This window comes from Trachemys scripta, chromosome 1 (assembly GCF_013100865.1).
Source record: "Trachemys scripta elegans isolate TJP31775 chromosome 1, CAS_Tse_1.0, whole genome shotgun sequence".
Taxonomy (NCBI): domain Eukaryota; kingdom Metazoa; phylum Chordata; order Testudines; family Emydidae; genus Trachemys; species Trachemys scripta.
Genome location: NC_048298.1, coordinates 247,804,795 through 247,831,414, shown reverse-complemented (window position 1 = coordinate 247,831,414; position 26,620 = coordinate 247,804,795). Strand labels below are relative to the sequence as shown.

At 42.4% G+C, this 26,620-nt stretch overlaps 1 protein-coding gene across 1 annotated transcript in view; it reads right to left on the bottom strand.

The window, feature by feature from the left end:
* NALCN (sodium leak channel, non-selective) overlaps positions 1–26,620 on the bottom strand; it is a 268,079-nt gene that overhangs the window by 130,705 nt on the left and 110,754 nt on the right. The window contains exon 5 of the mRNA XM_034758207.1: positions 12,146–12,277. Within this exon, the coding sequence (XP_034614098.1) occupies positions 12,146–12,277 (132 nt within the window). The remainder of the gene's footprint in view (positions 1–12,145; positions 12,278–26,620) is intronic.

Genomic DNA, 26,620 nt, shown 5'->3' with positions numbered 1-26,620 from the left:
CTTGCCAAGATTTGAAATGATGTCTACTTGAGGATCTATATAGCAAAGGAAATAGCTGGAATAACATTTAGCAAAAAATTCTGATGATATGTGCTGACTAGCCAAGCAAAGGAATAATGGCCTAGATTCATCAAAATGGATCACAGGCATTTCTCATTTTTCTAATTTTTATGTACAAACGGCACTTATTTGTAAATTCTCAAACGTTGACTATAAACAGAGCATTCAAATGAAAATGATAGAATTCCTGTTTGTATAACATATAGCGTACTTTCACAGAGATGACAGAGCAAGTTGATATTTCTAAAGTGTTAATTTTCTATAAATAGAGATCAGGGCCGGCTCTAGGCACCAGCAAAATAAGCTGGTGCTTGGGGCAGCACATTTTTAGGGGCGGCATTCTGGCGCGGGCCATGCCGCCCCTAAAAATGTGCCCCGGCCGCCCTAACTCACCTCCGCTGTTGCCACTCGCGCGTTGCTGCTCGCCCTCCCTCCCAGGCTCTCAAACCCAGGAAGGAGGAGGAGATCCCAAGCGGCCGCAGCGCGCGAAACAGCTGATTCGCGCGCCGCGGCCACTCGGGATCTCCCCCTCCCTCCCTCCCGGGTTTGAGAGCCTGGGAGGGAGGGGGAGACCCCGAGTGGCCACGGCGCACGCACTGCTTCTCCCTCTCCCTCCCTCCCTCCTAGGCTTGAGAGCCTGGGTGGAGGAGGCAGGGCTGGGGATTTGAGGAAGGGGCGGAGTTGAGGCGGGGCCGGGGGTGGGGTAAGAAAAAAACGGGGGGGGTGGGGGAGTGGCCAAAATTGTCTTGGGACGGCAAAAATCTTAGAGCCGGCCCTGATAGAGATACTCACAAATTCTCACTAAAACTATTTGTTACAATTAAAAAAACAGATTAATAATAAAAAATATTCAAATTTGAAAAACCATACACATATATTTCCTTTCATTCATTGGGTCTAATGTTCTCCCAAACTTGGCAAATTCTCAGTTGGCCTGAGCTGGTTGCAACTGGATCCCACTCAGGTTAGCTTGATGGTTCTAAGCTATTTGAGATTGTTTGTTGAACCTATAAACTTATTAATATCAGCTCTTGTGGATGATCCTGTGCCTGGCCAACAAAGTTAAGTTTGAATTGCAGCTTATATCACAACCCCTTATTTTTACTTGCTCATAGGTCTCAAATATATTCGCAATATGAAATTCATAGTTTTTGGAGAGTATCAGACTAATCCATTTAACCAATTTTGAGTGCTCTGTGTGTGTCTCCCGAGAGAGAATTGGCCAGTACAATATGATTAGATATTTTGCACAATGCATAACGATGGTTGAACCAATTTTAAATATAACATAGATTGGACAGATCTAAGGAGCAAGCAAAAGTTGAAAGAGAACTGACTCAACAGTTATTGTTTTTTTATGAACATTTAATTTTTTCCCCACACATGCACAGAAATAAACCAACAGAAATGGGTAAGGAAAGATGGGATGAGGGTACGATTGCCAATATTGGTTGGACATATTCCCCGAGGTTTCATCACATGATAATCTTTAATTAAAGATTAATCTTTAATTCCTGGAGACTCCAGAACAATCCTGGAGGATTGGCAACTCTAGATGAGGGTTAAAACAAATAAAACAAGGGAGTAATACATCTGGTAAATTCTGCCATTTTTAAATGGTGATATATGTAGGCAAGAAGTGTTCATAGGGGAGAGGGTGTGAGGTAGGAAGTGACGGGGAAGACTTGTAGGCAGGGGCAGAAATGTGCAGTTCTTAAAGGCCTTTTCTGAAATATTTACACAGTAAACAACATAGAGTTCACATTGAAGACAAGAACCAGTTCATCCTAGGTTTACACCTTTAGCTCTGGGAGACTGAAATTTTTAACCCTGACATTTAGACAAATTAGCTATCTGCTCTAGCTGAGGCTAACCCCCTCCGCCTCTCCCCTCCCATTACTACGATGTATACATTTTCTCTCATTTTATTTGCAGACTTGCCACAGAAAATGCCTCTGGCTAAACACCCTCCATCCCCAGTTCCTCCCATGCCTTCTTAATTTATCAGTGTATCTCCCCGGAGACTTCTCCCAATAGGCAGTAGAGGCAGGACAGAGAAAGAGATATCTGTCCTCCCCTCAGCAGTTCTCTAGGCTGCAGGGGCATGACAAGTTGTGTAGTGGTAAGAAAAGAAATGGGTAAACTAACCTAACCTCTATATTCCCTAGATGAGAAGTGGGTAAACTCCACTGACCCTTGACTACACTAGACATTGAATTAACAGGTAATACTTATACAGAACTACTATTTTCAAACATTAACAAATTAATGTTCAGAGGGTTCTCTGAGGTCAAATATTATTCATCTTCTTTTTACAAATGGGAAAGTCAGACACAGAGAGGTTAATTGTCTGTGGGCTCTAAAGGCCATTGGATTTGGAAAGACACAAGAAATCCAGAGCCTTGGATTTTAATCCTGATTCTGACCCTATCTGTGAGACTTTGCTAAAGTAGTGAATTTCTTCTGATTCAGACTCTCTTTCCATAAAATAGATATGATTATATTTACCAACAGTGAGGGGTTTGTCAGCTAACTAAATAATGTTTGTAATGTGCAATATATTTTATGAACTGTAAAAATCATTGGCAAAGGAGGAAATATAACTCAAATGAATGGGCTACCAGCCTTATGTTCAGTCTTCTAGTCAACATATATGGATTGTTGGTGAGCAGTATCACCAGCAATATCTGCAACTGTTTTCCTAAAGTGTATGAAATATTTATCAAAGTTCTTTGCATGATTAAATCAAACTAAGATGTCTTGCAGCATCCCAGTGTTCTAAACCTTTTGTTTAGGCTGAGCAATAAAACCCAACTGAACACCCTACTGTGCAAGCACACAGACACCTGCACACACCTCTCAGTCTTCATATCTTCAAAGATAGTGACCAATTTTCCCTGACTTGTTCCTTTGTAGATATCATTGAGATCTACAAAACAAGTCAAGTCTGAAAAAAATGGTTTAAAATACAGCATGAACAAAACCTCTGTTTGAAACACACTGGGAAAGTATTTTAATCCAGGTTAAAGAAAAAAAGGCCTTTGAGCAAAGAAGAGTCATACAAAATTTCAGCCCCAAAGGATTTGTGTGTGTGTGTGTGTGCACTCCAGTTATGAAATAAGGAAAGGTTTGGAATTCAACCTTACAGCAGTGGAGAAGCAACTCTAACATTCACACAATTCAGAATATATAGGTGTTGCATTAGGGACAAGATTAGCAAATATGATGTTAAATATATTTAAATTTATTCTAAAAATGTGTAGGCAGGATGATTTGCATTTTATATCCTTGTCAGAGGACCTCAAACCACTAACACTTAAAAATTTATCAGATGGTTTGCATAGCATTTGGTTACATTTATACACCTGCCTTCCCACTGATAGAGCTGGGCATTTTTCCTTCATTGTAATTAATTACATGAGAAGATTCAGGAGTCAAATATACAACATCTGACTTGAATGTTTTGTTAGGTATGCAATGCAATAACATAGGTTTATATACAAATTTATGCTCATATCTACCCCTTCTGCTGCTGCAGAGAGGGGAAGAGGGTGAATTCATGGAAAAAAACATGGGGTGCCAGGCAGGGGCAGGCAACTGGTTAAACGAGTTGCTAACATCTGCTGTGCTGCCGCATTTCCCTGTCAGAACATCTATGCATCCATCCTTATGAGCCATCAGAAAAAGTCTGTGAGGCTCAGTTAGGAAAGAAGCCAAAGAGGAGCCATATGAGATGGCATGCTTCCTTGTAGGTTGCAGGGTGCTAATGCTGCTTCACGCAGAGCACAGCGAGGGCCAATACCCAACACTACCACCTAAGCTGGTTCTACTGTGCTGCCTTGGCTTGGCTGAGGGGAGTGTACAGCTACAGGTGAACTTAGAGGAGAGTCTGTCTGAGTTGGATCAATGAGGTTAGGATCCCAGATCTCTGACCCTTTCCTCCCTTTTCAGGTTCCATATTCTGTTTAATCTTCACTTCAGGAAGAGGGACAGGGACTTTCTCAGAACAGTATTGATACAAGGACATAGATTCATTGCAAAGGACACTGCCATGTGAGATGGTAGTAGAAAAAAACAGTTTAACTCTGTTCATGCCTCTAGAGTGTAGGCCACTGCTTTTCAGGATTCTTAATGCTCTTCTCTAAGACTTTAATCCTGCAACCTATCATAATGGAGAGGACTTCTTTTCTGTCTGTCTTGGGTTTTTCTACGGCACAACCCGCTACTGTCTAATCCAGGGATTGGCAACCTTTGGCACGCGGCTCGCCAGGGTAAGTCCCCTGGCAGGCCGGGCTGGTTTGTTTACCTGCCGCGTCTGCAGGTTCGGCCGATCGCGGCTCCCACTGGCTGTGGTTCGCTGTCCCAGGCCAATGGGGGCTGTGGGAAGCGGCGCAGGCCAAGGGATGTGCTGGCCACAGCTTCTCGCAGCCCCCATTGGCCTGGAGTGGCGAACCGTGGCCAGTGGATGCCGCGATCGGCTGAACCTTCGCAAGCGGCAGGTAAACAAACAGGCCCGGCCTGCCAGGCTGCTTACCCTGGAGAGCCGTGTGCCAAAGGTTGCCGATCCCTGGTCTAAGATAATACCAATGGACACATATAATTAGATCTTTATGGTGATGTCCACCATGGAGTTGCTCTTCATACTTCCCAGGTGCTAGGAAGCTATACTTGGTTGGATTTTTTGATTGTTTGTTTCTTTTCTCTCTCACAAGACTGCTTTTGCTGATTCTATAAGATCAATATATTCAAATTTAAATCACTTTCTGATGATCTCAATTTGACCATGAATGTTATTTATTTTGGTACAATGGGCTGATAAATACATTTGTAATGTACCTTAAGCTTTGCAAATAGTTGGGTGTATTGAAATATGTAATACGTGGAATCTGGGTTTAGAATTTACATCCTTTCCCTCCTCCCCCGCACTGCTTTAACCCTTAAGAGCCTCCCTCTTTCTAGAGCTGTCTGTCCTCTAGTTCCCATAAAGGAAGCAGGCTTCCTTCTTGTAGCTGAACATATGAAATACTCCAGGCTAGGCTTGCCTGCTGAACTTAAATAGAGAGATTATTCCGAAATTGAACTTCTAGCATCTTAGGGATTTTAATGAACGTGAAAGACTTTCCACTTATCTACAACTTCCTGTTACTATTGCTGGGCATTGGTGAACCTGAAGTGCCAAGTGGACTTTGCCGAGTTCTGTCAAAACCTGTGAGAGCTGCTGCCTAGTCAGATACACAAAAGGAAAGAGAGAGAGAGAGCTAGAGAAGAAAGATGAAAAGGGCTTGACTGACAACTGGAGATGCAGCTCATTTATCTTGTTTGTTTCTTCTGAGTTTTTTGGATGTGTTTGAGTGATTATCTCATTGTCCCTATGACGGGGTCTATAAGGCCTTGTCTGCCTGCTGCTGGAGACATTGCAGAGAAGGGCAGCCCTATTGACTCTGGCCACAAGGCCATCATGCAGCCCTGCAAGGGAGCGCTAACTTATTGACTCCGGCCATTAGGCCATACTGCCCTGAGGCTTAGGGTGGTCAGTTGGACTCAGCTGTGGGGCTGTAGTGCCCTTCCCCCATCCCCTAAGTTTGATAGGTGTACCAGCCCCGCGACAGATACCTACATCCCAGATTTTATGGAGAACCTTTTTAGCACTGAATAATGAAAAAGTAAATATAACATGCAAAGAGTGCCCTGCATAGAAATACACATGCAGTATGACAATAGAAGACATTATTATTTTTATCACAGTAGTGCTTGGAGGACCTTACCAAGATCAGGGTACCACTCTGCTAGGCATTGTACTGAAAACTAGAGACAGTACCTCCCCTCAGCAAAGTTTACAATCTGAGGCTCTGATCCTGTGTTAATTGCAGGATCAGGGCCTAAACAGACAAAGTATTATTAACCCCATTTACAGACCTGACCAAGGTCACACCAAAATCTGTAGTAGAACTAGGGAGCAAACCTAAATCTCCTTAGTCCCAGTCCAGTGCCTTAATCACAAGACCATTCTCCCTCATATGCATATGTTTTTTTTTCATATGTGGATATATACAGAGAAAATTTTCATTACTAGGACAATTAACTAAACCTGCACCAATTCCAATGCTGTACATTCTAGTAAAAATACAATTTTTATTCAAAAGCTTGTTTAAAATGCCTGAAGTGAACGGACTTGACAGTTTCCTTTTAAGACCATTGTTTAAAAATATGAAGATGTCAAGTCGTATCAGTTATGTTATTGACTCTGACCTCTGGATTCTATTTATTGTGTGCTGCCCTACAGCACAGTCTTCAAACGTGCTGCGATTGGGATTTTTGGTACATTTATCACTGATTAGTCTGAAATATATTGCTCTGCTATGGGAAGAGGATTCATTTAGAAGGAAAAATTTTTTATCAGCTATAAAAGTGATGGAAAGCTAACTTTATTCCACATTTCTTAAAACAATATTGTAAATATAAAACCTTTGCAAATTCAAACTCCTCCCACCCCCCATTTTTAATAGGTTTATTATGGAAATCATTGAAACCTTGTTAAATAAAGTATCATCCTTACAATTTCAATTTAACTGAATAGAAAACACACTTTGGCACAGAGACTATCCTAGAGAACGGATCTTGCTGAGGAGTTAAATGGGTCATTTAATGGCATTTATATATGAAATATAGGGCCATACTGTAACTTCTCCAATGGCTGTGGGCTCCAGACACAGTAAATATGGCCTCCAACGTAGGGGAACCCAGGATTGTCCAACTCTAGAGAGAGGCTGCCCTCTTCCATGATGGCTTTGGAGCTGTGTGTCTCCTACTTGTTGATAGTTTGGCTCCCTACAATGCTTTTTTGCCATTGGCCACAGTGGTCAGTTTGAAGAGAGGGGACAGAATGTGTTAATGTCTCTAGCTGTACTAACTTTTACGTGTGTGAGCAGTGACTCCAATTCAGGAAAGCATCCCTAATCGGGAAAGGTGATTAGGTATATGTTTAGTCACTTGGATTAAATAACATATTTAAAGTTAAGCACGTGCCTTTATGCTTTCCGAAATAGGATGGACTTAAGAACAAAGTGAGAAGTGTCAAAAGCCAAGCAGAATTGGACCTTGCAAAGGAAATTAAAACCAACAGAAAACAATACTTTATATTAATAAAAAGAAAACAAGAAAAAGAGAAGTGGTGTATCGGGAGATCTTGGCAAACCAATAAAGTGCCCAAACCACTACTGCTTATTGCTAAAAGTAGCCAAACTAGCAGGCTGTAAGTGGGCCTATGCAGCAGCCTTATAGATTCATAGATTCTAGGACTGGAAGGGACCTCGAGAGGTCATCGAGTACAGTACCCTGTCCCCATGGCAGGACCAAATACTGTCTAGACCATCCCTGATAGACATTTATCTAACCTACTCTTAAATATCTCCAGAGATGGAGATTCCATAACCTTCCTAGGCAATTTATTCCAGTGTTTAACCACCCTGACAGTTAGGAACTTTTTCCTAATGTCCAACCTAAACCTCCCTTGCTGCAGTTTAAGCCCATTGCTTCTTGTTCTATCCTTAGAGGCTAAGGTGAACAAGTTTTCTCCCTGCTCCTTATGACACCCTTTTAGATACCTGAAAACTGCTATCATGTCCCCTCTCAGTCTTCTCTTTTCCAAACTAAACAAACCCAATTCTTTCAGCCTTCCTTCATAGGTCATGTTCTCAAGACCTTTAATCATTCTTTTTGCTCTTCTCTGGACCCCCTCCAATTTCTCCACATCTTTCTTGAAATGCGGTGCTCAGAACTGGACACAATACTCCAAACCAGCGCAGAGTAAAGCAGAAGAATGACTTCTCGTGTCTTGCTCACAACACTCCTGTTAATACATCCCAGAATCATGTTTGCTTTTTTTGCAACAGCATCACACTGTTGACTCATATTTAGCTTGTGGTCAACTATAACCCCTAGATCCCTTTCTGCCGTACTCCTTCCTAGGCTACATCTACACTACAGGGGGGAGTCGATTTAAGATACGCAAATTTTTCAGGTATCTAAAAGGGTGTCATAAGGTATCTAAATTTTTCAGGTATCTAAAGGGTGACGTATCGCAGCGACTTACCCCGCTGTGAGGACGGCGGCAAAATCGACCTCTGCGGCTTCCTGTCGACGGCGCTTACTCCCACCTCCGCTGGTGGAGTAAGAGCGTCGATTCGGGGATCGATTGTTGCGTCCCGACGGGACGCGATAAATCGATCCCCGAGAGGTCGATTTCTACCCGCCGATTCAGGTGGGTAGTGTAGACCTAGCCTTAGACAGTCTCTTCCCATTCTGTATGTGTGAAACTGATTTTTCCTTCCTAAGTGTATTTGTCTTTGTTAAACTTCATCCTGTTTACCTCAGACCATTTCTCCAATTTGTCCAGATCATTTTGAATTATGACCCTTTCCTCCAAAGCAGTTGCAATCCCTCCCAGTTTGGTATCATCTGCAAACTTAATAAGCGTATTTTCTATGCCAATATCTAATGAAGATATTGAACAGAGCCGGTCCCAAAACAGACCCCTGAGGAACCCCACTTGTTATACCTTTCCAGCAAGATTGGGAACCATTAATAACTACTCTCTGAGTACGGTTATCCAGCCACTTATGCACCCACCTTATAGTAGCCCCATCTAAATTGTATTTGCCTAGTTTATCGATAAAAATATCATGTGAGACCATATCAAATGCCTTGCTAAAGTCTAGGTATACCACATCCACAGCTTCTCCCTTATTCACAAGACTCGTTATCCTATCAAAGAAAGCTATCAGATTGGTTTGACACGATTTGTTCTTTACAAATCCATGCTGGCTATTCCCTATCACCTTACCACCTTCCAAGTGTTTGCAGATGATTTCCTTAATTACTTGTTCCAGGATCTTCCTTGGCACACAAGTTAAACTAACTGGTCTGTAGTTTCCTGGGTTATTTTGATTTTCCTTTTTATAGATGGGCACTATATTTGCCCTTTTCCAGTCTTCTGGAATCTCTCCCGTCTCCCATGATTTTCCAAAGATAATAGCTAGAGGCTCAGATACCTCCTCTATTAGCTCCTTGAGTATTCTAGGATGCATTTCATTAGGCCGTGGTGACTTGCAGGCATCTAACTTTTCTAAGTGATTTTTAACTTGTTCTTTTTTTTATTTTATCTGCTAAACCTACCCCCCTCCCATTAGCATTCACTATGTTAGGCATTCCTTCAGACTTCTCGGTGAAGACCGAAACGAAGAAGTCATTCAGCATCTCTGCCATTTCCAAGTTTCCTGTTACTGTTTCTCCCTCCTCACTGAGCAGTGGGCCTACCCTGTCTTTGGTCTTCCTCTTGCTTCTAATGTATTGATAAAAAGTCTTCTTGATTCCCTTTATTACTGTAGCTACTTTTAGCTCATTTTGTGCCTTTGCCTTTCTAATCTTGCCCCTGCATTCCTGTGTTGTTTGCCTATATTCATCCTTTGTAATCTGTCTAGTTTCCATTTTTTATATGACTCCTTTTTATTTTTTAGATCATGCAAGATCTCGTGGTTAAGCCAAGGTGGTCTTTTGCCACATTTTCTATCTTTCCTAACCAGTGGAATAGCTTGCTTTTGGGCCCTTAATAGTGTCCCTTTGAAAAACTGCCAACTTTCCTCAGTTATTTTCCCCCCAGTCTTGATTCCCATGGGACCTTACCTATCAGCTCTCTGAGTTTACCAAAATTCGCCTTCCTGAAATCCATTGTCTTTATTTTGCTGTATTCCCTTCTACCCTTTCTTAGAATTGCAAACTCTATGATTTCATGATCACTTTCACCCAAGCTGCCTTCTACTTTTAAATTCTCAACGAGTTCCTCCCTATTTGTTAAAATCAAGTCTAGAACAACTTCCCCCCAGTAGCTTTTTCAACCTTCTGAAATAAAAAGTTGTTTGCAATGCAGTCCAAGAATTTATTGGATAGTCTGTGCCCCGCTGTGTTATTTTCCCAACATATATTTGGATAGTTGAAGTCCCCCATCACCACCAAATCTTGGGCTTTGGATGATTTTAGTAGTTGTTTAAAAAAGCCTCCTCCACCTCTTCCAGCTGGCTAGGTGGCCTGTAGTAGACTCCTAGCATGACATCACCCTTGTTTTTTACCCCTTTTAGCCTAACCCAGAGACTCTCAACACTTACGTCTCCTATATCCATCTCCACCTCAGTCCAAGTGTGTACATTTTTAATATATAAGGCAACACCTCCTCCCTTTTCCCCCTGTCTATCCTTCCTGAGCAAGCTGTACCCATCCACACCAACATTCCAATCATGTGTATTATCCCACCAAGTTTCAGTGATGCCAACAATGTCATAGTTGTATTTATTTATTAGCACTTCCAGTTCTTCCTGCTTATTACCCATACTTCTCGCATTTGTATATAGGCATCTAAGATACTGGTTTGATCTTGCCTCCCAGTTTTGCCCTGACCCTCCTTTTGCTCTGCCATTATAGCCCACGCTCCCTCTTGTTTCCGACCCATCTCCCAGGCCTCCATGCTCCCCACTTATCTGTGGGCTTTGCTCACCTGTCCCCGTTGAACCTAGTTTAAAGCCCTCCTCACTAGCATGAGAGAGTCAGGAGGGGAGGGAGTTTGGGTGCCACAGAAAGGGCAGCTTGATCCTGCATCCTTTCTAATGAGATCTCTGTTGAAATTGCTGAGATATGCATTTTACGAAAACAGGAAGCTTGTCTACATGTGAATGTAACATTAGAACATAAGAATGGCCGTACTGGGTCAGACCAAGGGTCCATCCAGCCCAGTATCCTGTCTGCCGACAGTGGCCAATGCCAGGTGCCCCAGAGGGAGTGAACCTAACAGGCAATGATCAAGTGATCTCTCTCCTGCCATCCATCTCCACAGTGTAGTGAAAGGTTCTGAGGCTTGTGATATGCAGGAAGTCAGACTAATTCATCATGATGGTCCCTTCTGGCCTTAAAGTCTGAGTCTACAAAGTTAAGTGCCTTCCTAAATTGGGACCAATGATTGCAGATTGGCCACTCCCCAGTGCAAGACCTACCTACACTGATATCACTATTCCCAGTAAAGGCACAAGACACTTGGCTTTGAGGTTGTGGGGTACCAAAGGTTCAGGGATGAGGGTGAACAATGCTGCCTTGGCTCCTCTCCACTGTCCACTCTTTCAGGAGGGAGAAGACTTGTTCTTCTTAACCCCTGAGGATAGGACAAGAAGCAATGGGCTTAAATTGCAGCAAAGACGGTTTAGGTTGGGCATTAGGAAAAACTTCCTAACTGTCAGGGTGGTTAAGTACTGGAATAAATTGCCTAGGGAGGTTGTGGAATCTCCATCATTGGTCATTTTTAAGACCAGATTGGACAAATGCCTGTCAGGGATGGTCTAGATAATACTTAGTCCTGCCATGAGTGCAGGGGACTGGACTAGATGGCCTCTCGAGGTCCCTTCCAATCTTATGATTCTATGATTCTACAACAGAATGCCAGCTGCATTAAAATAATTATCCAGCCACCAAAAAAACAGCTCCTTTTCACCCTTTCATCAGTCCAAAAGCACAGCTTCAGCCCTCTCCAAAACCCCTATTGAATAATGTTTTCTGCATCATGCCCACAATGTCACCAAATTCAGGCTATTTTGAGTACTGTTCAGGCTATACTTTAGAACAAGATTACAGTTAAGTATGTGCTTAAGAGCTTTCCTGAATAGGGATGCTTTCCAGAATAAGGCCTGTATTTTACAAGGTATGTTTATTTGGTTTGAAATAAAAACAAGCTAAATTCTTCTGTCTGCACTCCTGTTGGTAAAAAAGCAACTTATCAGCCATGCATTGCCTGAAGAGGTTGTACTCAAGCCTCAGTTCATTACCACTGACATTTTGTTTGAGGAAATTACCTTTCAGAAGGCTGTTGTTGTCTTTTTTTTTTTAAAGGGCTGTCAGCCATTGTCAGACAGAGGAACTTGAACAATTTGCAAAAAAATCTCAGAATGCTTAAAGGGAATAAAGAAATGACAAGTTGCTTGACATTCACATAGTTTGTCTACTTTTTTCATCTTGAAAACTATCTGGATAGCAAGCCCAGTAAACTCACCTCAGCTAGGTAAAATTCATCATGCTGTCTTTTGAAAGTCTCTCCTTTGTAGTAATTACTAGCAGCGACAATGACATCTACTGCCACCATGCTCAGTATGAACATATGAAATATTGATGACCTCATCATTTTCTGTAGAGGAAAAAAACAAACACACAAGTAGTATTTTCTATTAAAGAAGTAAAACTTTATAATTGAAATGATGCATACACAACAATTTATTATATTTTTATAACTTGTACTCAATCACAGTAGTATGTTGTGCAAAGCTTCATAAACTAATTGTAAATTACTGTTTATCTTATAGTCAAATATATCATTTTACACAAACTGGGTTTATATGCAATGTCATTTTTTTTCAATTATTTCCTCATCAACTTTTATAAAAGTTTCATTGTTTACTATTTCCATTGTTTCTAAGATGCATTTAAAATACTTAGCTATATTTATTTCTAGCCATTTTTCCCTTTGTGAAACATTCTTTATGATTTTGATATGGCTGTAACTGTTTCCTTGTTTAGGCGCCAGCATTATCAATATATATCAACATAGCTCAAATGATACTAGTTACTACAACATGCCTAGGGTGACAAGATGTCCCAATTTTATAGGGACAATCCCGATTTGTGGGTCTTTTTCTTATATAGGCTCCTGTTACCACCCACCCCCACCCCCGTCCCGATTTTTCACATTTACTGTCTCGTCACCCTAAACATGCCTAGCAGAGACAGAGCAGATATTCTGTAGTCCCTTTGGGCTAGTTTGTAACCTTGCTCTCTTCCATGAGTAAGGGTGATACATAGCTTATTTCCCTCTCTCTCTTCTTGGCCAGTTCCTTGCACTTCTCCCCACAACACGAGCCACAAGCTGAGAAAGCATGAACCTGGGAGTAAGAGGGGGCCCTTACTTCCTCTTACTCATCAGTGCAGCTGAATAAGGACTGTGACAATCTAGGCCTTTGCTTTTCAGAAGAATTACACAGTTTTAATTCCTAGACACTTTCAGATTGATGAAGCAGTAGATTCTGAAGCTGGATTTAGAATGCATAGGGCCTTTCCCCCCAACTTTTACAATACTGAAGTTACAAATTGGACCCAAACTACTTCCCCTAAAAGTTTCAACATGTTTGAGCTAAAGTTAAGAGATTAAAGACAAATGTACTTTAAAAGACCATGGTGCTGAATTCCTGTTGTTTTCAGTGAGAGCTGAAGATGCTTAGTACCTTAGTAACTTACTTAAAAAACAGGTGGCCTGAAATCATTCTACAGCTACACTTTTTACTAAAGCTCCCCTGCCTCAGTTTCCCTCTATCTCAGCTCCAGGCCCCTTAAATCAAACCTCCACACCCCTCCGTGGGGATGGATTTATTAAAATAACAAAATCAATCTCAAAATCAAAATCTTCAGCACATCCAGCCAATAAAGGGAGTCATAAAAGAGCCAGAGGCTGCATTAAGGCAGGAGCAGTAGGCCTAGGGGCACTAGAGCAGAAGCTGGCTGCAAATGAAAGGCCAGGTAGCATCAGCCTGAGAGCTGGGACTGAAAGCTGAGAGCTGGACGGGGATAGGGAAGCGGTAGCCATAGCAGGTGGATGGTGCACAGCAAGCAAGCAGGAGACATGGGGGCAACTGCATGTGCACAGGAGGGAGATGGTGCCAAGGAAATGGTACAGGCCCCTTGCTACTTTTATACCCCTGTTCTGGACTGCCACTTGGGGCTGGGTTGGGAACTGTTGGTTTGATCTTTTATTGTAACCAACTTTTTGTGCCTAGATATTTGTGCATTTTAGTTTCTGACAGTCCTACCTACTTACTCAGAATCAGAGAGTGCTAATGGGACCATTAACAGACTATACACCATAGAGTTTAATGCCTGTGTTGACCCTTTTCAACTAGAGCGGCTTGTCAAAGTTTGGAATACTGGGGATGTTCAAGCTGGAAGTAGAAATTCATGGGGTCTGGTATTTTCTTTGTTGCGATCTTGTTTATTTACAAGGAATGTACAAAGTCCCCTGTCTCTGACCGCAGAAGGAACCAAGAACAAAAGGAGCTGTTCCTTAGCTTACAGCCCCCAAGACTCTTTAGCTAACACCAGAGCGAAAAGCTTCCTCTCCAGCATTTTCCAAGATCACACTATACTTACAGGCTCCTGTTTGGCTTTTTCTCTCTCCTTCTCTCTCTGTACTTGCTGGTTCTCAGTTTTTGTGTGATCTCCCTTCATATATGCACACACACACCTGACCCAAAACTATACTCAGCAAAAAGCTTCTGGACAGGTTCACATACAGCTTTTGTCTTAGGTGGGCGGGTTATGCTTACAATTATGTTAACTGAAAGGTGAATTCACACTTATCAATCAATCTCAATGGGATTTTCCTTTAACCCATAACAAGGTTTCCTCCAACTCATATGACCTGGAACTCCAACAGTGCTTGCCTGCAAGCTCATGGTATACACAGCATGCTGCCAGACACCCAGAGCACTTGCAGTGGTGCTGTACAGTAGAGTCAGTCATACAAAATTTCTTAGAGGTACAATAGTATGGCTTAGGGTAGGATTGTAGGGGCTGGGAACAACTGATATTTATAGGCAGAATAACAAACTACTGTATGGATTGATAAAGAAAGATCCATTCAAATGATACTGGATGATTTCATTGCAAAGCACAAAACAATCTTTTAGACATCATATGGAACCTTTAAAGTTACAGGGCCAAATTAAAATATGGCATAAGTGGGGGCAACTCATTGATATCTGTGTGTGTGTGTGTGTATATATATATATTCAGTTGCTCCATTCAGCATTCACACAGTCTTGTAATTTACATTTAATGGCATGTAGTTTTCTTCTGACTTAACATAACTGCCAGAGGATAACACTTCACCACCAGATTTTAAAAGGCAAGTTTTTGTATTTAAATAACAGACCTAGCCCTCTCAATCCACAAACACAACTCCCATTGACAGCAATAGACATCTTGAATTCTGAGTGAGGCTAGTACACAGTTCTTAGGGGCAAGTCAGATTGGCATCTTATATAAAAACAGGCACAGCTAGCGTCCATTATGAGTACACCTTGTGAAACAGATCCCAGAAGCTCACAACATTCTCCTTTTAGGTTTTGAAGTCAGTGGGAGTCTGTTGGGGCACAGGGGTCCACCCACATGTATCACACTGAAGGCTCAGGGTCTTACACTGAATTTGTTTGGCGCACTTGCGGAAGTTCCTTTCAGACTTCTTTTAAAGTAGGAAGGATGAATGAAGGATTGTTTTCCACTTGTAAAAATGTTGGCCTTTTTGTTTGATTTTTTTACTAGGGCTATAATAAAAGCAGGTGTGTGTGTATGGGGGGGGGGGGGGAGAAATCCTGTCTCTTTTCAAGTCAATAGCAAAACTTCCATTGACTTCAAGAGGACCAGCATTTCACCCCTGACGTTTAAAGTTGAAATTTAACAAAGGTATAGTCCTCACTGAGAAGTTGTGATCTTGCTTGGAAAACAGTTGGCAAAAAAGATGAGATTACAGTAGTCAATGCAGGAAATGAAGGCTTGTAAATTTTAGCAATGTGGAGGGAGTAAAAAAGTTGCAAGTTTAGGATAGCACATGGATGTGTGGGTCTACAGGGACCTTGGCATCATCTTCAGCTCTAGTAAGAGCCTGAGGGAGGTGTTGCTGTCTGTGATGACAAAGAATGGGGTAAAGTGAGCTTGAACTTGTGAAGAAAGATCAGGAATTTTTGGCCAGTTTAAGTTTAAGCTGACATAAGAAATCCTCAAGAAGATGTTAAAGAGACATGCCCAGGTGAGGGATTGGAGAATAGGATACAGATCAGGAAGGGAGAGGTAGATTTGTGACTAACTGATGTAAAGACATTAGTAAAAGCCAGATATCTGGATGAGTTCATCTAGGGAAAAGGAATAGACATGAGCCAATAACATGGGAAGTGGAAGAAGCAAGGGTCCGGCAAATGAGATGCTGAATCGATGATAAGAGGAGTAGAAGAAGGAGAAAGAGGAGAGGATGGAGTCACAAAAGCCAAGGAAGAATAGGATGTTAAAATGGGGTGTGTGATCAGACTTGCTCACCTGTGCTTTTCTATGAGGCTCTAATTCAGTTCTCCTTTTGTTCATTCCCCCCCCCCCCCCCCCCCGCAAGATTTCTGTCAGGGTAGGAGTTGGGCTGAGCGCAGCTGAGGGGCACGTGCCAGGAAAAGACACCAGTACCTAGTGCTCCCGCTGAGCCCCAGTAGGAGGCACCCAGAACAGGGAAGAGCAACCGGACTGGCAGCACAATTCCACCAGAGGGGGCATGGGGAAGCCTGCTGAGTCCCGTCCTTTCCTCACCTGTAGCCATAGTTATCATGGCTTGACAGTAGGTGTTTGGAACCCGCTCTGGTCCCCACTATACCAGCAGCAGGGAGATGATGGGAGAAGTAAGTGGGAAAGGAGCTATGAGGGGAGTGGGGGCAAGTTGAAGTGGGTGTGGGTGCACAAGGGGAGTGGGAAAGGGGCCAGAGGTGACATGTGCCCCACCAGAATCCTTAAATTGTGCCCCCTCCCCCACTTTTAAGAGTATGTGTCATCCCTGGCTGAGGATCAGGCCCAATGTTTTTGAATTTAAAATATGTTTGAAACATTATGAAATTGGCACTTTTTTGGTAACATTTTTAAAAACATGATGGGTTCTATTCATAGATATATATTTTGTATACTGGTATATGACTGATGAAGTACCATACTATATTCATTTGATTAAATAAATACACGATTAACATATAGACAACATACATTTAGTGTACCTGAACCAGTTATATATTTTTATACATTTTATGTTAAAATTATATATAGATGATATATTTTACAAAATATATGGATACACTACAAGATGGATGTGGAAAAATTGGAAAGAGTCCAGCGGAGGGCAACAAAAATGATTAGGTGGCTGGAGCACATGACTTATGAGGAGAGGCTGAGGGAACTGGGATTGTTTAGTCTGCAGAAGAGAAGAATGAGGGGGGATTTGATAGCTGCTTTCAACTACCTGAAAGGGGGTTCCAAAGGGGATGGATCTAGACTGTTCTCAGCGGTGGCAGATGACAGAACAAGGAGTAATGGTCTCAAGTTGCAGTGGGGGAGGTTTAGGTTGGATATTAGGAAAAACTTTTTCACTAGGAGGGTGGTGAAGCACTGGAATGGGTTACCTAGGGAGGTGGTGGAATCTCCTTCCTTAGAGGTTTTTAAGGTCAGGCTTGACAAAGCCCTGGCTGGGATGATTTAGTTGGGAATTGGTCCTGCTTTGAGCAGGGGGTTGGACTAGATGACCTCCCGACGTCCCTTCCAACCCTGATATTCTATGATTCATATACAATAAATATTTTTTTCATTAACCCATACTTATTTGCCCAGACTTGACCACTATAGTTAAGGCTGAAAAACAGGATCAGTTACAATGTCTTGCTTTCATATTCTCATATCTCTGTGAAAAATTCATCTTCAGGGCAACATAGTCACACGGGGGGCAGATCTAGTTAATGGGCCTGTGGCAAGTACCCCAGCTGAACATTTGTTCCTTGGTCTCTGTCCAAATAAGAATTCATTGTGTTTGTACAGTTTAGCACTATGGAGTCCTGGTCTATGACTGGTGCTCCTCAGTGCTATCGCAATACATACATACATACATACAAATATAATAATACATATTATTAATACTATTTAGAAAGTTTGAACAAAATTCTTTCAGCAGTTTTTGTGTTCAGCTGTAGTGGGGGGAGGAGGGGAAGTTCTCAATTTTAAAAAAGTTATTGTCACTTTATTTCCCCTGCAAAGCTAACTCAAAATTATCTGAACTCTAAAACACAGGTTTAAACTGGTTTCCCACACAAAAATTTCAAACCAAAATGTTTGGAATGTTTGGTTTGAAATATTTTGCTCAAAATTTTTTGAGAGGAATTTCAAATGAAACGTCAATGGCAGTTAGGCACCTGTCACTTTTGTCTTCGTATACAGTGTAGTTGTAGTTGTGTCAGTCCTAAAGTATTAGACTGACAAGGTGGGTGAGGTTATATCTTTTATTAGACCAACTTCTGTTGGTGAGAAAGACAAGCTTTCAAGTCACACAGAGCTCTTCTTCAGGTCTCTGAAAGGAATTCCTCCCAGTGTCAAAACAAAACACAAGGTATAACAGATTGTTTAGCAGCACAAGTAGTTAGCACATATTGTAAGGGACCATTCAAGGTAGAAAGTATCAGAGGGGTAGCCATGTTAGTCTGGATCTGTAAAAAGCAACAAAGGGTCCTGTGGCACCTTACAGACTAACAGATAGCCTACCTGTTAGTCTGTAAGGTGCGACAGGAACCTTTGTCTCTTTATTCAAGGTAGAGTGGACCATTAACGCCTTTGCAGTCAGAGGGCAAAAAGAGGGGGTATCTTCATCCTCTTAAAGTCTCTCTGGAACACTCCCACACTAACATCAATTCCCTGGACACCACAATCAGCTTCAACAATGCAACCCAATGCAGCAGACAGAGCCCCAGGTGGCGTGGGCCAGGCAGCGCCCCTTCCGGGGGCCCGAAGCCAGCCCCTATACCAGTAAGAGATTAATATTACTTTCACCCCTTCATGGATCCTACACATGCCTATAACAACATGTGGTATACTTCATCCAGTGCACTAAATGCCCCAATGACAACTATGCGGATGACATCAGACAATCACTATGCTGTCAAACGAACTTGCACAGGAAAATGATAAAGACAAAAACTCTGTATCACCTGTGGGTGAACACTTTTTTCACAAAGCAATCACTCTACATCTGACCTGTCAGTCCTCATCCTCAAAGAAAACTTCTTACACAACACTTTCATAAGATGAAGCTTAATTTCATTGCTCTGTTCGACACAAAAAATCATGAACTGAACAAAGACACTGGATTTATGGTTTATTACAACTATCTGTAACCCACTAACACCTTCTTTTTGTCCTATGACCGCAGAGGTGTTAATCAGCCACTGTACCTTGAATGGTCCCTTACAATATACGCGAACTACTTTTGATAAAAAACGGTTATTAACCTTTCCATAACTGTTGTCCTTCGAGATGTGTTGCTCCACTATAGGTGTGCATGTGTCGCGTGCACTGTTGCTGGAAGACATTTTCCCCCTAGAGGTATCTGTTGTGTCCGTCCACACACTGGCCACTGAGGAGGAATCTGCCATTGACCCGAACCCCATACTGGCGGGACAAGTCCCTGGGTCTCATCTGTGGGGTGTCTGTGAACCGCTTTAGTTCCATTCCCTCACGAGGCATATGACTCTACCTGCAATTCTGAGCCAGACGACCCGCTCCTAGGCGACCAGGGTGGCGCCGTGCCTCAGGATGCTGAGCGACCTTGCCTAGATGGGAAGTGGTGTCTCCAAAGAGAGTGGTGCTGTGACAAATAACAGAGCCACCATGGGGAGTGTTGTTGTGATGGAGAGCAGCGTCCCAACGACAAGCAGTACCGTGATTGCGACACCTCGGCAGGAAGCAGCATGGGGACTGTGATCAATGCTTGGAGTGTGACTGGTGCTGGGAACGAGACCAACGGTGGGACTGCAACCGGCGTCTAAGTGGGATGCTGCGTCGCAGTGGTGAATGTGGTGTCGGTGCCTAGTCCCACAATGATGAGTGGAAAGGAGGGCTTGCCCAGGACTGGTGCTTGCCATGTTGTGGCTGGAACCTCTGGTGCCTCGTTCATCCCCTGCAGGCTTTGTCTCAGGGATGGCAGTGCCAGGAGATTCAAGAGGCTTTGTGCCATTTCATACACCTCTGGCGTCTATGGTGGTGCCAAGGTCATGTCCCCCTCTTGGCTCACCCTATGCAGGGAGCCCCTTGGTGCCAGACTCAAAGATTCCCCTGACAGTGCCGGAGTCAACGGTGCCAGTTGAGTCACCACCGATCGAGAGTGGTCTGCCATAGATCGCGCTCTCTCAACAGTCTTTCTTGAGGGGGAACGTCCCTGATCAGACTTCTTCAACCGCTTCTTCGGCACCGGTGATGGGGATTGGTGCTGTGCCATTGGTGCCACCTTCCCGGGCGCCGGAGAAGTGTGCCGGTGTCGGAAGGACACTGCCTGGGAGCCAAAGCCACGCTGGGTGTCCTGAACAGATGCCAGCAAACTCCTGGTAGAGGAGGTGCTTGGTACCGGATCCAGCTGCCGCTCTGAAGAGGGATGGAGTGCCTCCTCCATAAGTGCGAACTTCAATTGATTGTCTCTCTCTTTTTTGTGCTTGGTTTGAAGTTCCTACAGATCTAGCACTTATCTTGAATCTGACCCTCTCCCAAGCACTTTAAACAGCTCTTGTGAGGGTCACTAACTGGCATCTGCTTGCAGCATTCCCCACACTGTTTGAAGCCCTGGGATCAAGGCATGCCCCAGGGCTCGAGTGGGAGAACCCGGCAGGGCAGGTGCTTACCGACTATTAACTACTAACTATCACTCTACTTATGCTAATGAACTATTTACAATTATCTACACTCTATTTACAGGAAGAAGACCACTACAAGAATAACTTGTTGAGCAACAGATAGAAGCGTTCCAGTGACTACCACAGACAGAAAGAAGGAACCGAGGAGGGAGTAAGCTGGCAGGTGCCAATTTGCCACACTTTGGAGGCACCACTCCAGGGGACACCACAGCCGACCCAATGAATACCACTCGGGGAAAAAAGTCTTCCAGCAACGGTGCACACAAGGCACACACACCTATATTGGAATGGACATGAGCAACACATCTCGAAGAAGAACAATCCATTCTACCTTACATTTTGCTTTGACACTGGGAGTTCCTCTCCCAGACCTGAAGAAGAGCTCTGTGTGGTCAAATGCTCGTCTCTCTCACCAACAGAAGTTGGTCCAATCAAAGATATTACCTCATCGACCTTGATATCTATCTTTGGGAATATCTCCTCATTCATGTTTTTGTAACAGCCAACTGGGGTCAGAAAGGCCTGAATCTCAAAAGTTCAGGGCCAGATTTTCAAGTGTTCAGTACTCACAATTGCAAAGGTCCAATTTTCAAAAGAGCTCAGGTCCTATTTACTCATCTAAATAAGGAACACATTTTGAAAAGTGTTCAACACCAGAAGCTCCCATTGTGACATTCATAGCCAGATTGTAAAAAAGGGATCAGCACTCAATGTACTGAGCTCTTTTGAAAATTTGGCCACTAATTTTGGTGTGTAAATGATTGCTGAGCTTTTTTGAAAGTCTGGCCCTAAGTCCAGGCCCAAGTTTGAAAGAGGAAAAAACAAACAAACCAATATTGGTTGCATTGAAGTTTGGCTCCAGACTGGGGTCTGACTCATTACTAAGCCATCTACCTATGCTGACGTTCAACTACTTATTTATGACCAGATTTTCAGAAATGCAGGCATCTTCTCATGCTTTGACTTGTGCGGGCAAACTCTAATATGTGCATATAGTCCTTATGTGCATGTGTGCAGGTAGACTTGTCTCTGTAAAAATCAGATTTGGCACATGCATCAGTTTTATATGTTCAAGGTTAGGCACATGAAAGTGTGAGTGTGAGAACTTTTGCATATACATTTTCTAATCAGTCTCATAGCCAGGGAAAAAAAATGAATTTTTCTTTCAATAGAGCTGAAATGTTGCTGTATGACCCCCAACTTTTGTGTTTCCTGCCTTTTTTCTTTTAACTTAAACATTTAATTAACAGTGTTTTATTGTTATAATATTAAGTTCTAATTTTATACCATTTTAGTATATTTTCGCTTTTGATTATATTGTTATTATGTATTATATTTGTTTTTATATATGTAACATCAAATATATACTTAAAAGTGAAAATATACTATAAACATTACAAAACTGGAACTTTTAAATATATAATCTGGGTAAGCATCTATGACATTTCTTTTTATTGTGTGATAAATAAATAAGCTGTGCTTTTTCGTTTTCTGCCATTGTGTCTCTGAGTTCAACTACTTGCCTGTCATGAGTATTATTCGTGTTAAGCAGCTTTCCTATTGGCCTCTATAAGCCAGGCCATGCAATACTCCTAGGAGGTCAATCACATTTTTCTCTCTTACATAACTACTGTGTCTTATTTTATATATTCTGCACCAAAGAATTTTAATTTGGATTTAGACCCTCAAAATGACTGAACTACATAATGACTTAATTGTACAATGCACTCCTTTTGCCCCTCCCTGGTAATATTTGATTGTGAAGGTTAACAGCTGTGTAAGCCATTTGAAGTGAGGTATAAGTGAAAGCATAATAAACAATTGAGCTTTTAACATCACTTTGGATCACCAGCTCAGCAGTGTGTCATTTGGATTACAGACTTTCTAGAATGGAAAATGTAGTATGCAAACTTGAAGGAGATCTATGCCAGTTTTTATTGTTGCTTAATTTATTGACCTTTTCCAGCCCTCGGTGAGTTTTTTTTTTTTTAAGCTGTTTAGGAATAGGACGAAAGAAATGTTCTGATGTTGTTGCCAGACAGTTGCATGAGGGAAGAACTGTGTATAATGTCAAATTGGATTTAAGGTTAGCGGTACTGAGGCAGTTGTTAGTTAGGTGCCTTGTTGCTGCAATCAGTCATCTACAACAGGGAAAAGATTCCTGCATTTACTGTCAGTTACTTATGAAGATAACATCCAGGATGACAATGTTCACTGTCTGGAAGACAAATTGAAGGCTGTGGGCTGCACAATGGATTATATATCCAATATCCCTAAAATCCAATGCTTGACATAGCTTTAATAATCTGAACACTCTCAACATTTGGAAACAGATAGGGGAGTTGAGCATCTGCAATGTGATTGCCTTGGCTGATTACATAACATAATTTAAATTAGCTGGAATGGTCCCTAGGGACCATTCTGCCATCCCAGGACAGCCACAGCAGTGTGCTCTGGCCTTACCTCCTCCCATCCCCTACAAGGAGGAGGGAGAGTGGGCAGCATAAAGCTGGCTTTAGCTCTATATCACTGAGGAATTCCTCTACAACAGGGGAATCCGATGTAGCCCTTTTGCATAACTGCAGCAGCACAGAGGGAACGGAGGCTGGGTCAAGGATCTGGCATCATATGAACTGCAATCCCTATTCATAACAGGGCAAGCTAAGGATGGAGTTTCACCCTTGACTCTGGATTGCATTTCTGGGGTTAATTTTTACTTCAACACAGTAATTTATATGAAAATATTTATAATGAATCATTGTTCAAAGTGCTGTCAAACTAAGATCTGGTTGGCTCAGTGGATATAGGATATGGAGCTTTTTACGTAGACCAGTGGTCTCCAAAGTGGGGTGCACGCACCCTAGGGAGTGCGCAAGAGGATTCTTCGGGGTGCACAGCAGGAGGAGCGCCACCGGAGCAGTGCCACTTTCCCCCCCCCCCCCCCCCTCCCGCCCGGGAGCCCGGGCAGCTTTTTTTTTTCCCCCCCTTCCTCGCTAGTTCGGCCAGGAGCCCGAGCAGCTTTTTTTCTTTTTCCCCCCTCCCTCATCAGTTCGGCTGGGAACAGGGGGTGCGTGCTCAAAATTTTTTTACTGATGGGGTGCGCGATCAAAAAAGTCTGGAGACCACTGACCTAGACGACACCAGTTTGAATCTGTCCAGGTAGGTAGTGTTCAACTTTACCATCTAATGTCTAAGCAGAGACCTGTTTAAAATGAGTTGGGTGCTCTCAGTCCTGTTCCTATCAGGTATAAATCCAAATTGCCATTGACACAAATTAGCACCTTTGTTGGCAGACTTAGAGGAGAAGCCACAGACTAAATGGACATGGAGACTAAATTAACGTCTAAGCTCTAGAGCTGATCCCCTCTTGGTTAGTGCTTAGTCATGCAGAGAGAACATTTGTTGTGCGGATGCTTACGCTATGGTTATTCTGTTCCTTTACAGTGCAGAAAGTCAGGACATCAGTGTGTAAGGCTGTTAAACTGATATTATGTCTTTCACAAACACTAAACTGACATGTAAACAGAAGAAATGCATCATCTAACTAAATGCTGTTTGATATTTCAGTGTACAAGTAAGCAGTTTTTCTCCTAACTTTGATACTCACGCACTGTATGTCAGCATGAAAGATACATGAAAGCTGCACACACTTACTAATGTTTTAGACATTATTTTAGTGTAACATTGCATGAAAAAAACCCTAACCATTTCACATGGGAATGGAACAGAACTGGCAAGCTGTACATTCTTCTTTCATTTTCTTTATCTTTTTAAATATTTGCCTTAGGTAGCTAGATCTTGCTGAAGGATTCCAAGACGGCTTCCAGACATGGCTGTCAAATAACTTTATACTGGTTACATGATTGTCACTGTTACACTTTTCCACTATCATTGTCATAATGTTCGAGGAAGGGTGGAGGGTTGGGTTTTTTTTGTACGAGTCTACATTGGTTTGCTGGCATTTCATCGTTATTTAGATAGAAAAGATTTTGATTGTTATAATCACTACTTAAATGACTTTGAAAAATTCCAAATTATAATTCAGACCTAAAAGAGAAACCTATTAATACATGATAATTATAGCTATTTTCAACTAACAAAATCTGGACCTCTGACATTCACTGCCTCTAAATATTTCCTGCAGAATGGATAAAAGAAGTGAAAAGCCAACAGATTTTACTTACTCTGTCTCTTGGTGAGGGGCTGAGGCAGCTCAATAATATTTCCCTTCCATTTGATTTCAAGGAAGCCATTCAATATGTTCAGGCTTCTTTGCATTGGGGGCGAAGGGGGCTTCTCTGAATTCTGGGGTAAAGAGGGGCACAGTTGTGTTGGGAAGGGGCAGATTGAGGGCAGCTGTCTGTGGCATCAATCCACCTGGAAATCTTCAAGGATATTCCTGAGAAAGTTAAATTAACACTTCTCGCATCAGCATTAATTCCATGACCTTCTATTCCATGCCTTCAACCCCTACTCGGGAGACGGCATGGGACTGGAAAGGGCCTAGAAACCTATGGCACAGCAGTTTGAGAGGAAGCTATAGGTAATGGGAGCCTAGCAGGTACTGTGAGTGTCTGTGCCTTTGTGTGCACATCCCCCAAGATCAGCAGAATGGGTGGCTTCAGGATGTGGCAGAAACAATGTTTCTAACTCTGGTCCTGTCTTTCCCTCTCTAAAGTAGGAGCTGTGGGGCCATATCCTCATGAAATATGAATCACCATAGCTCCATTGACTTCAATGGAGATACAGTAAAGTACATCACCTGAAGATCTGGTCCATGATGATTGACCTTTAAAGATTTTCTAACTTGTTGGTATTTTTTTCATGAAATCAGTGTACTGTACTCTATTCTCACACTCGCTACTTTGATATTTATTAACAATCTCCTGTCTTTATACATTTGGCTGCTATTAGTTTTTATAGTTAGCAAACTATTTATTCCCAAGCAAGGAGACTTCAAGGTATGGGTTTTTTGTTTGTTTATATGACAGCCTTTGAGATAGTTAGGAAATGAATTTCAATACATAGTGCGTTACATATTATGTAAGAGAAGCAGGATTTGAGAAGATTATTCAGGGGATGCACATTTGCATAGTTTGGACCCCTTTGTAAAAGCTCCCTGCAAAGCATCATGTTAAAGGCAGGGCCAAAGGAGGCCTGGAATATGAATCTACTATAGTGTGGATCCAGTGGTCCCTTGTCCTACAACAGAGCCTAGAGGCTCCTCCATTGAACACCACATGGTACCATGAATAAAACAAATAAGAAAATTTCCTAAGTGGAAGAATGGATCTGTTAAAAGATATTCCAGAGCTGAAACTCTCTGGAAATTGAAGACAACTGGAGGAAGTTCAAACAGTGCTTCACTCAATATCTGCCAACTATGAAAATGTATTACAGAAACTGCACTCCACATAAAAATGAGACACGTGAAAGGTAAGTTTTTAATCACAGCGTACAAAATGAAGGTGAAACTGTAGAAGATTATCCGACTGATCTGAGACTGAACAGCCAATCTTGCAATTTTGAGGGGCAAAAAGAGTTCCTGATATGAGACTGGACAGGGATTGAAATCCAGAACAAAACACTCAGAGACAGACTACTGGGAGATCCAGAATCAAACCTTAACAGAGCAATTAGAATTTGCCAAGCCACAGAACTCATCTCATCCTGAGTAAAGCTTATGGAAGGGGGAGAGTTATCTGACACAGTGGACATGACTGAGAATCCTAAGAAATGCAAGAAAAAAAGAGACCTGAGGCAGAAAGGCATGTGCAGCTCAAAGTCAGAATCCAGTGCAAAAACAGCATGTGGAGCTGCACACGCTGTGGCAACCAACACAAGCCAAGACAATGCTTGGCATTTGGGAAAAGTTGCAAGATATGTAGTGGATTACATCCCTCTGCAAGACTTTGCAAGCATGAGCAGAGAATGCATGGCATGGACAAAGGATGATGACAACACTAGTAGCTGATATGAATTCTTCATCTACTCCTGGGGGCATTCTGTGCCCA